Raw genomic sequence first — 11590 nt, 5'->3', positions numbered from 1 at the left:
GAAAAAGGGGAGCAGGAAATAAAAAGAATTTAAAACAATTTGTGTCAAGCTTTAAGAAATTTTGTTTAAAAATTTTTAAAATAGAGTCAAGTTGGTTAAAAAATTTTTGTTTGATTTTTAAAATATTAAAATATTATTTAAAATTAATTTTCAAAATTTGAATATTTTATCAAAAAGTTTTCTTATAAATTTATGTATATTAACATGGGCAGTAAATAATTTGTTTGCAATTCAAAAAAAAAAAAATTCGAATTTTCGAAGATTGAAAAAAAATAATATTTTTTAATTTCATTTCAAAATACCTAAAAAAAATATTGCAATAATTTTATTTAAATTCGAAGGAAATTCGAAAATCCTGTAAATTATACATTTTCAGTTTCAAATAAATTTTCAAATCCAAGTTCGAATTATCGAAAATTGAAAAAAAAACTTATTAAAAATACATGCACACATTTTTCATTCAATTTCAAAAAACCTGGCAAATTTTTTAAAATCAATAAATTGTATAAAAATGTTCGAACTAAATTTCGAATTTTCGAACATTGAAAAAACTTCATACTTGTTATACTGATTTAAAAAACATACAAAGATTTACAATATTTTGAAAAAAAGAATTTCAATACTTTGAAAAAAAAAATTTCAAATTTCAATATTTTGAAATTGTTTATAGATTCATACTTTTTAGAGAATAAATAATATGTTTATAGTTTAAAAAAATTTTCGGACTTAAGTTCGAATTTTCGAACATTCCAAAAAACTCAATATTTGTTGAAATTATTTCAATTATTTCAAGATTTTCAATATTTCAAAAAAACCTGGCAAATTTTTTAAAATCAATAAATTGTATAAAAATGTTCGAACTAAATTTCGAATTTTCGAACATTGAAAAAACTTTATATTTGTTATAATTATTCAAAAACCATACAAAAATTTACAATATTTTAAAAAAAAGAATTTCAATATTTTGAAAAAAAAAATTCAAAATTTCAATATTTTGAAATTGTTTTGAAAACTGTTGAAAATCTAGAAATTTTTTATAGATTCTTACTTTTTAGAGAATAAATAACATGTTTATAGTTTCAAAAAATTTTCGGACTTAAGTTCGAATTTTCGAACATTCAAAAAAACTCAATATTTGTTAAAATTATTTCAAAAAACACACAAAGATTTTCAATATTTTAAAAAAAATAAAAAAAAAATTTCAATATTTTGAAATGTATATGAATATTTCCAATTTCGAAATTCGAAAATGCTGTAAAACCTTTAAAAATCAAGAAATTTTTTATAGATTCATACTTTTTATACACTCAATAATATTTTTTTAGTTTAACAAATTTTCGAAATTAAGTTCGAATTTTCGAACATTCAAAAAACTTGATATTTGATTTAAAAAACATCCAAAGATTAACAATATTTTAATTTTTTTTTAAAAAAAATTTCTAAATCCGAAAAACAAGAAACTTTTTTATAGATTTAGACTATTTGATTCAATATTATATTTTTCTTGTTCCCAAATATGTTGGAATTTATGTTAAAATTTTAGATTTTCAAAATATATTTTACATTTTCTATAATGTAAATAAAATTTATAATTTTTAATAAAAACATACCTTTTTTAGTACAAATTACTTGCCAAATTTGTTTTTAAAAAACTTGCTTAAACGTTGTTTTTTACAAATTACTTGCCAAATTTGTCTTTGAAAACTTGCTTAAATGTTGTCCTTATTAATTCTATATATTAGCTTGTTAATTGTCCAGTTTCTGTGCTATAGTCAAATTTAGTTACTTGCTTAAAGTGTGTCCAAAAATTGCTTTAAATTCCTTTTTTTTTAAAAATAAAACGTCAACAAAACCAAAAATACTTGAATTATTCTTTGCTTTTGACCAATTAGATTTGAAAGTTGATTTTTGAGTAGAAAAAAAACGGGTTTTTCCTGGGGCGGGTTAGAAGTTTTCCGTTTTGTTTTTTGTTTCATGTGAATTTTTGTTGTTTTCTTTCTTTTCATTCAAAAATAGAAGGGAAATTGCAAGAAATTTATAAATGGATTTCAAAAACGCTGTGGCGGTACCAGTGTAGCTTTAGTGGTACCCTTGAGGGCGTGTTTCTTTTTGCGATGCGTTGACAGATTGCAGGACTGTTTAAAACTAGCACCACAGATTTCGCAGGCAAAACGTCGCTCCTTGCTATGCACACTGCGATGCAATTCGAGACGCGATTGATATTTGAATTTAAGACCACAGTTCTCAAAGTCACAGATGTACCAGCGTTCGCCGTCGTCGGAGGACACGGCACTGCTGGCACTGGCCGTGGTGCTGTTGTTAGTAGATTCTTTGTGTTGCTGCACCTCCTGCTTGTACTGCAGCTCCTGTTTGTATTGCAGTTCCTGTGGCAACAAAGCGGCCATCGAAGATGGCACTTGATTGGAGGCTACGGCCGCAGCAGCAGCGGCCACCGACATGTTAAGGGTGTTTATGGCTGGGGCTTGAACTAAGGCTGCGTATGCACTGACTGGTGGGTGTACTTGGGGTATTTGATACATTAAGGGTGTGCTTATTTCAATTTGTTGTGTCTGTTGTTGCTGCTGCTGCTGTTGTTGCTGTAACTGTTCTTGTTGCTGCTGCTGTTGTTGTTGTGCCTGTACAGCCGACTGCTGACTTAACGACGAAGGTTCCAATTTAATGTCTATGGCCACGGCCGCCTGTTGCTGCTGCTGTTGTTGCTGCTGCTCTTCATGAGCTCTCATTTCTGTGTAGTCTTTTGGTTCTTTTTGCATATCCTCATCCTCCGTCGAGACCACATCATCTCGCTGCTGATCATTTACACTAACTTTGCGGTATAAAGGCAAAGGCATCATGGCTACCGCTTCGGCTGCCTCCATATAAGCCTGTGCTGCTGTGCGTCCCTGTTCCTGCAATATTGAAAAAGAACATAGAAATTGGCGCGTTATTTCTCACTATCTCATACCAACAGCCGCTAAGTGTGTTGACCACCTCTCTGCCGCACTCTGCCGCCCCCCCACAAACACACAACCATTCAAACTTCTCACACCAGTGTTACACAAAAAAAAAATAAATAAAAAATACCAACTCACTTGCTTAATGCCATGCATAAAATTATGTTCATCTTGTATGTGCTTCCAGAATTTATCTTGTGTCTGCAGCTCCTCCTGGCAGGTATGACAGACAATCCAAAATTGCTGGCCGTCGCCAGATAAACAAAACTCGCCCAGTTTGGTATAGATTTTATTATTTTTACTTATAATACGTGGAAAACCCATGGTAAACAATGTGTTTATTGCAATAAGAATATCTAATGTTCAGTTTGTTCGCACGTTTGGCATAAAAACACAAATAAGTTTTAATATTGTTTGATATTTTAGAGCGAAAAAAGCGTTGCTCAATAAAAATATTTTTGTTTACCACTAGTTGTTTGACATTTGTTATCAGATGTTTTTTTTCTTCACTCTAATGTCACGTATGTGTCATTTTGCAGTAACGGCGTTGAGATTTTACAGTGACTTTGGATTTATATTAACGGCTTCGTTGAGCAGGGTTGTATTTTAAATGAAAAAACGTTATTATTTTTCATTAGTTGAAGAAATGTTTTTATTTCTTAAGTTATGTTTTCCAAATGCATTAAATTGTAATAAAGTTACAAGATTTATTTGGTTTTTTAAAGATTTAATGTAAAATAATTTGTTTGAAACATATACGTCAATCATTTATTTAAAAAAATCGTCTTATTGGAAAACAATGTCATCTTTTAGCGTGTTTTATTCTTAATAAAGGTCTTGGTGTTTTTAACAACTTTTGTCATTATATGGGCATATAGCCATTCCAGTTTATATATCTGTCTATTGAAATCAACTTTTCGAAGCAACCAAATAATTTAAATACATAACCGCTATAATCCCATATAGATTGTTCTTTAAATTCGGGAAAATCAGACCACGTATTTCCGAGATATATGCAAAAACCCACGACTTTCTTGATTTTTCACCTATTTTTGATCTATATCTGGATTACTATGTCATTAACATAATATGGGTTTCTAATTATAGACATTTGAGACCTTTTCCACGACATATACCGTTATAGAAATTCGGACCAAAATGGTCCAAAATCGAAAAAAAAATATATTTTAAGCCGAACGACTTCCTCGCTTTTTTACCTATTTTTTCTATATCTGTGTAAATAAGTCATTAGATTTCTAATGAGAAATATTTTAAAGACCTTTCCAACGACAATATAAAGCGATAGAAATTCGGACCGACAAAAATATTTTTTTACCCGAAATTTTTCATTAAAAATGTTCTCCAAAAAAAATTCTACTAATCCCCAAAAATTTTAAAAAATAAAACAAGAATTATTATTTTAAAAATCAAGAAATTGTTAAAGTAATCATAAATAAGTTTTAAATAATATCCGTTAATTTTAAAAATAAAATTTTGAACTTGAGTTTCAATTATAATTTACAACACAATTTGCTTCTAACGAAAACATCGAATTATTACATCTCTGTAATTTAAGGCCAACATAAGAAATTAAATTAGCTTTTATTATTTATTTGACCTTTTTATTTATCTTTTAAATAAGAGTTTTTTAAGATTAATGTATTTTTATTATAATTTTTTATTGTTTTAGTTTTCATATTATCAATTTATTGCCATTTTACGCAAAATAATTATATGATCTATCATATTTTGCACTAAAATTACAATTTAATGGAAAATGTAACAAATGTAATAAAAAAAACGCTTGTTTCTTGTGATGTGTGGCATCACTTTACCAGACCCCACCACAAAACAACTCTGTCATCACACACGACAACGAAATGTCAGCACAAAACGTAATGCAACAAAAATACATGAACACTTTTGACAGCCACCAAAAAAAAAAAAAATAAATCATACAGTCACAGCAACAAAGACGAATAATTTATAAAAAAAAGTTGTAAAAAATTAAAAAAAATCTATTTAATTATTAAAAAACGAATAATTTAATAATAAATCGCAAAATTCAAAGGAAAAATAAGCTGGAAATCAAAAATTTGCACACACTAGCCAGATAATGGCCCAGCGATCATAAAATAAAAAAGTAAATAATAGAAATGAGCTAGACAATAAGTTTTCTTCTTTTACCATTTTTATCAACAATATAACAATAGAAAGAAGAAAAAAATTATCTGTTTAATTTTTGGGCAGTAGTCTACTTTTTATGCAGCCACAACAACAATAAATACAACGGTAGTTTATGATTATTTAAAGAATATTGTTTTTTTTTTGTAGACAAATTAAGGGCGTTTGCATTTATTTTTATGTTTTTTACTTTTTATATATAGAAAATAATGCCATTTGTGTTTGTTTCTTATTTTAGTTTCTAACTACCGGATACAAAAATTAATTATTTATGCTGATCACATTTAGTATAGTTAAGTTTGTTTGGTAACTTACCGTGCCGAAGGTTTGTGTGTGTGTCTACGAGCTACTAGTTGGTGAGGGTGTTGCTGGAGACGAACCTAGTTTATAATAACAATATTAAAACAAAAAAAGAAACAGCAACAATATTATTTACAACAACTGCAATTGTGATTATTGTGAAAAATCATTTGCTATTTAGAGAAATAGTAAATAATGTCAGCCACAATGTCAGATCATCGTAAACGTAATACTTTTACCAGTTACGTAGCCCCACCAGCCGGTGATGTGTCGTCGTTGATGGGCGATGATGAGTGGTGTATACCCAGTGATATGCGCGATGTACATTTGGCCCAGCCACGCTTGCTGCCCAGTGAATTGGTGGTGGCCTCGGCTCCGGCCTATTTATACACGGCCATTTCTCCGGTGGACACAAATTTGGAAATGAATTGTGCTAGAAATTCCAAGGAAGCTATATTTGGCCTCTTAAGTGTTACGAATTTCAAATTGGCGTTTGTGCCTTTACAGCGTGAAAACCCTAATGGATTAGTGGCCAATTTGGGCCAGGAACATTTGCTTTTGGCGCGTAATGATATCACCTTGAATAATATAGATCATGTGTATCAGGTGGCGGAGACGGGCAGAGCCGTTAGTGCTTTGCCGGGCAATGCAGGAAGACGTAGAAAAAAACTGGATGCCCAGCAAAAGCTGATGAGTGGCAGGATAGCTGCTTTGCATATAATATGCAAAAACTTTCGCTTAATGAAATTCGGCTTTCAATATTCCAAAGGTGGCCGTGATTGGGGCAAATTAATAGCTTCCGCTTTGGCCCGTTTTGCCTTTCCCACTAGGCATGATCTTAGTTTTGCCTACAATTACCAGGAGCCCTACTACTCTACCTTGTCAAAGACAGGGGTCAGCATGTACAACACCAAAAACGACTGGGCCCGTGAACTGATTAGATGTGGTTCTTCCAATTGGCAGGTGGTTAGCTGTGAGTCGGTGCCCATGATACAAGCAGAACGTATTTCTTCGCGCTACACTTTGCCGCCTCATTTTGTCATACCCAAGGCCTGTGATATAGAAAAGTTTTTAAACTTGACTAGAGCCTTTTGGGATTCTAGAGCGGCCTTTTGGGTGTATGGCTATGGCAATGCTTCTTTGGTACGTTTGGCGGAGCTAAAACCCTCCAATCAACAAGATACTACTTTGGAAAATATTATGTTGGAGGTGGTGCGTTCAGCCAATGAGGAAAAGAAGCTGCATTTGTTACACCTAACCGATCATTTACCTTCTATACAAGATGTTTTGAAAGCCTATCAAAAACTAAGAAGATTGTGTTGCCCCGAATCGGCTCAACACTTTGTGGTGGAAGATTCAAAGTTTCTTACGTTACTCGAAAAATCCAATTGGTTGTTTTACTCTTCTTTATGTCTAAGGCATGCCTGTGAGGCTGCCGAAAAGCTGAGAGAGGGCAACACTTGTGTTCTACAAGAATCGAATGGCCGGGATTTGTGCTGTATTATTTCGTCTTTAACCCAAATTATTCTGGATCCCTTTTACCGCTCTATAGATGGCTTCCAATCTCTCATACAAAAAGAATGGATTGCTTTGGAGCATCCCTTTCAGCGTCGTCTGGGTCATGTGCGTTTGGCTACTGATTCGAGTGGTTTGCAGGAGGAGAGTCCTGTTTTCTTGCTTTTCCTAGACAGTGTTTGGCAGTTGCTGCAACAATTTCCCGATGAATTTGAATTTTCTCAAACCTACTTAACCACTCTGTGGGATTCCTGTTTTATGCCCATTTTCGATACCTTTCAATTCGATTCGAATGCCGAACGTCTTAAAGCTTTTAAGGAGAATAAGTTGGTGTTAAGGCCCGTTTGGGATTGGTCGGAGCAATTTTTGGAAAAGGATAAACTCTTCTTTAACAATCCCTTCTATCAGAAGCAAAAACCTGAATTACCCTGTAGACGTTCTATAGCCATACCGGCTGGTGCTGTTATGCTGCCGGGTCTGGCTAAACCATTGCTAAATGTAAACTCTTTCCAACAACAACAAAGATCTACTTTGGCTCCCCACAATTTCATAGCCAAATCGTCGATACCCAAAGATAGATATTTGCTACCCGAACATCGCATGTCTTTTCTAAACATCTGGGAACAGTGCTATTTTCGTTTTATGCCCATTTTAGAAATCAAACGGGGTGGTTTTCCCCAAATCGAACTACAGCATAGACTTTTGCTTAGCAACATCGGAAAATTACAACGTTGCCTAGAGCTGCAAGAATATGAGGATTTGCCTGATATTTACTACGAACTTACCAAGGAGGCGAAACCTTTAAATGCTTCGACGGATGAAAGAAGATCCTCGCAAAACTCCACACCCGATTTTATAGATGGCGTAGAACGCCGCAGACGTGTTTCTTTGCCTTTGGCAGGAGCAGCAGTAGGAGTTACATCAGATGCCGGTGTAGCCTCTATTATGCCCGAAATTTCCTCCTTCTTTCCGTTTAGCAATAATACCGGTGAAACGCAACAATTGCATGATATATTATCTAGCAGCCAGGAGTTTTTGTTGGAGGGTTCCATCATGGATCGTTTGTCGATTGCCTAGCATAGGGATCAGGCCCTGTCGTTGGCCGATGTACAGGAAGAGAACAGTGCCCTGTAATAGTTTAGCGAAATTTTTCAACAAGGAAAAGAAAAGGTAAGTTAAATTGTTTAACCCTTATGTGAGTGACAAAAAAACGCATTTAACAGTGCAACCGGGTACCACGTACAGAACATATGAATTTAAATATTATTGGGCAATATATACGAATGCTGCATATTATGAAATGCATTTAGCCTAACGTCAATTCAGTACACAGTACTGAAATAAATTCAGCAAGTAGAAAAAAGACTTTTCGAATTGAATTTTCGAACATTAGAAAAAACTTAATTTTCTTTATCATGATTTAAAAATACACTAACAAATGTTTATATTTTTAAATTTGTCTGAAAATTATGTTCGAAATTCGAAAATCAAGAACATTTTTATAGATTCATAATCATTAGGCTCTAGGGAATATTTTAGAAGTTTCAAAATTTTTTCGAAATGAAGTTCGAATTTTCGAACATAAAAAAACTGGATTTTCTTTATCTTGATTTAAAAATAATTTAAAAAATTTAAATCTTTTTAAATTTGTTTGAAATGTCTATGTTCGAAATTCGAAAATCTTGGAAATCGTTAGAAAATCAGAAAATTTGTTATTTATTCATAATCTCCAGGATCTAATTAGTATTTTAGAAGTTTCAAATTGTTTCTAACTTAATTTCGAATTTTCGAACATTAGAGAAAACATGATTTTCTATATCCTGATTTAAAAATACATTAAAAAATTTAAATGTTTTTGAATTTTGCTAAAAGTTTTTATGTTCGAAATTCGAAAATCTTGGAAATCATTAGAAAATCAGGAAATTTTTTATTTATTCATAATCTCCAGGCTCTAATTAGTATTTTTAAAGTTTAAAAATTTTTTCGAACATAAGTTCGAATTTTCGAACATTAGAGAAAACATGATTTTCTATATACTGATTTAAAAATACATACAAAATTAGAATATTTTTAATTTTTTATGAAAATTTCTATGTTCGAAATTCGAAAATCGGGAAAATCTTCAAAAAAATTAAGAAATTTTTTACGTAAATAATATTAAAAAAGTTTTAAAATTGTTTCAAACATTGAAAAAAACTAAAATTTTTTATTTTTTGACATCCTAGAAATTTTTTCTAGGAGTTTAAAAACATTGTTTTAATTATTTTCCTTTATTTTTAGATCATTTGTTACCTGTTTCTTGTTATAAACTTGGTGTGTAAACAAAGAAAGAAAAAATATCGATGTTACATTAAAAACAAATTGTTCTTCATAAGCCAAAATTATTTAAAATAACTATGCAAACCTATAAACTAAACTACTACAGCTTATTTAAAATAAACAAACGAAAAAGCTTCTTAAACTATATACCAATTTAGAACAAAAAATAACTGCTTTAAAATCAAACTAATTTAGAAAACTACTAATTTTGTAAAAAAAAAAACAATATAATATTCCCAAAAACCTAAAGCTACGTTTTTATAACAATAACGTATACAATACATAACTTAAAATACTTAAACTAACTTATTTAAACAGTTTGAATTAAAAAAAACAATTTCGAATAACCAACCTTGTTTCAAAAATTATGTTAAACAAATTTTCTTCTTTTTTTATTACAAACAAACAACAAAAAAGTATTACCGTTTTATTTCGTTTTTTATTATTGGCAAAATCCATTTTAAGTTTAGGTTAAATTACAACAAAAAAAATTCCCAATTTATTGAAAAGTATATACATACATATAAATTTAAGTTTGAACAATAAACGATAGTTTTCTATTGGTGTTTAAAAAATTATGTAATTTTTATATAATTAAAAACAAAATTTTTGTATTTTTTTTTTTAGAAAATATTGAAATTTTTTGATAATAAAACTACTTTAGAAAAAAATATGAATAATTCTTTATGTAATAATAAAAAAAACTGTTAAAAATTTTATTTAATTTTAATGAACTAAACATTATTTTGTTAAATTTTTTATTAATAATAAATGCTTAAATATAAACAATATAAAAAACACACACACACAACACGTATTTATTACATTATATTTTATTCCTTTATATTTATATTTAAAAACAATAATAATTAATTAAAACAAAATGTACATTTAATGTATAGTTATGATGATTGAAAAAGTGAAATTATGTAATAAAATTGAAATTTAAAAACAAAAATTCAATATTCTTTATTTCATTCAAAAAAACTTTCTAGATTCCTTATTAAATTGGAAATAATTAATGTTAAATAAACCATTCCTTTCGGAGACCATAAGGTCCTTTGTGATTCCCTTCAAGAGTCAGCTTCATAAAGAAAAAAAGAAAGGTAGTATAAAGTGGTTACAGATTTTTATTCTCCTTAGAATATCCTTTAAATAGCCAACTTATTCCCCTGATAAAACCTGGTATGTTACCCATTTAACAACCAGCAACATTATTTATTAGTTTATAACATTAGTCTGTTATTTCATATTAACTTTCGTTTATTTCCCTTAAATTTTGAAAAATCTTATGAATTTTGAGGTTATAATATATTTTTTTATTTACTTGCTTAAATATTAACCTTAAAACTAAATAAAGAAGGCTTAAATCTAAATGTTCTTATCATAAATTTTATTATTTTTAAAACATATATTTTTTATTAACTAAATATTCAAACTAAAACTAATTTAAAATTTATAAAATTGTATTTACATTCTATTATACTAAAATCTTATTTTACACTTTTCTACTTTATATTTTTAACCAATTCATTTATTAAATACTTATTATCATTTTGTTTAAAAACATCAAACATTTTTTATCTTATGATTATTTTTTTTAACATTAACATTCAATCCTCTTCTTCTTCTTCTTCACTTTCTATTTGCAGTCTCTTCTTAATTCTTTTAATTTTATTTTCCTTCTTTACCCTTTCCTCCTCATCTCTTTCCTTATCAATTTGCTGCAAAATAAATAAAATTCGTGCTTCGGTCTCGGCTATATCTTCCATTTCTAACAGCTCCTTACAACGCTCTTGCAATTCCTTATTAACCATGTGATTAACAATTCTTGCCATAGCGGTGGCTATACAACGTTGTCCGGATTCCAATGGAATCATGCTGGATTTACGTGCTCTTTTACATTTTTGTTGGGATGTTGTTGTATCGGGGTAATAATCTTCATCAGATGACATGATTATTGTGGAAATCTTTGGAGTTGTTTTCAAATGTGGAAGCTTTAATGTTGGTTGGAGGATGCTGCAGACAAAGTGTTTCAACGGAAATGGATTTTGAAAGTAGGGATATGTTTTTAGATTGAGAAGTGGGTAACACTATAGGGAAATTTTTTATATGGGAAATTTCATGATACAGTTGGTATATCGGCGTTATCAACTTTGATATTAGGTCCATATATATTTTTCTTATTCTTCCGAACTTATTTTCTTTAAAAACCTGCCTTAAGGTTATTTTTTAATAAATCGATACCTAAAACCATATTGTACATATTTGTATTTTAATTAGTATTTATTTTAAAACGACGTTTATGATTTATAATT

General features: G+C 30.0%; 2 protein-coding genes across 3 annotated transcripts; one reads left to right on the top strand and one right to left on the bottom strand.

Annotated features, from left to right (window-relative positions):
- Positions 1 to 1724: 1724 nt before the first annotated feature.
- Positions 1725 to 3434, bottom strand: LOC135957116 (AT-rich binding protein). The gene is made up of 2 exons (XM_065507791.1): positions 3093 to 3434; positions 1725 to 2909 (listed from the first exon to the last, which is right to left on the bottom strand). The coding sequence occupies exons 1-2, from the start codon at positions 3276 to 3278 to the stop codon at positions 2049 to 2051; spliced, it is 1047 nt and encodes a 348-aa protein (XP_065363863.1). The 5' UTR covers positions 3279 to 3434; the 3' UTR covers positions 1725 to 2048.
- Positions 3435 to 4945: 1511 nt separating this feature from the next.
- LOC135956870 (myotubularin-related protein 10-B) lies at positions 4946 to 10230 on the top strand. 2 transcript variants are annotated; one of them, XM_065507466.1, is made up of 3 exons: positions 4946 to 5097; positions 5377 to 8123; positions 9234 to 10230. In XM_065507466.1, exon 2 carries the CDS (start codon positions 5634 to 5636, stop codon positions 8028 to 8030), a length of 2397 nt encoding a protein of 798 aa, XP_065363538.1. In that variant the 5' UTR covers positions 4946 to 5097; positions 5377 to 5633; the 3' UTR covers positions 8031 to 8123; positions 9234 to 10230. The 2 variants fall into 2 exon arrangements, with proteins under 2 accessions (XP_065363538.1, XP_065363536.1); XM_065507464.1 differs by having other exon boundaries at positions 4956 to 5246.
- The last annotated feature ends 1360 nt before the right edge of the window (positions 10231 to 11590 follow it).

This window comes from Calliphora vicina, chromosome 4 (genome assembly GCF_958450345.1).
Source record: "Calliphora vicina chromosome 4, idCalVici1.1, whole genome shotgun sequence".
NCBI lineage: Eukaryota > Metazoa > Arthropoda > Insecta > Diptera > Calliphoridae > Calliphora > Calliphora vicina.
This window is presented reverse-complemented; position numbering and strand designations above follow the sequence as displayed.

Bases quoted from the DNA above. Each gene is read 5' to 3' on its own strand.
- LOC135957116 (XM_065507791.1), bottom strand. From the start codon at position 3,278: ATGGGTTTTCCACGTATTATAAGTAAAAATAATAAAATCTATACCAAA. The intron at 2,910-3,092 runs GTGAGTTGGTAT...TCAATATTGCAG, and splicing joins TTATGCATGGCATTAAGCAA to GAACAGGGACGCACAGCAGC.
- LOC135956870 (XM_065507466.1), top strand. From the start codon at position 5,634: ATGTCAGCCACAATGTCAGATCATCGTAAACGTAATACTTTTACCAGT.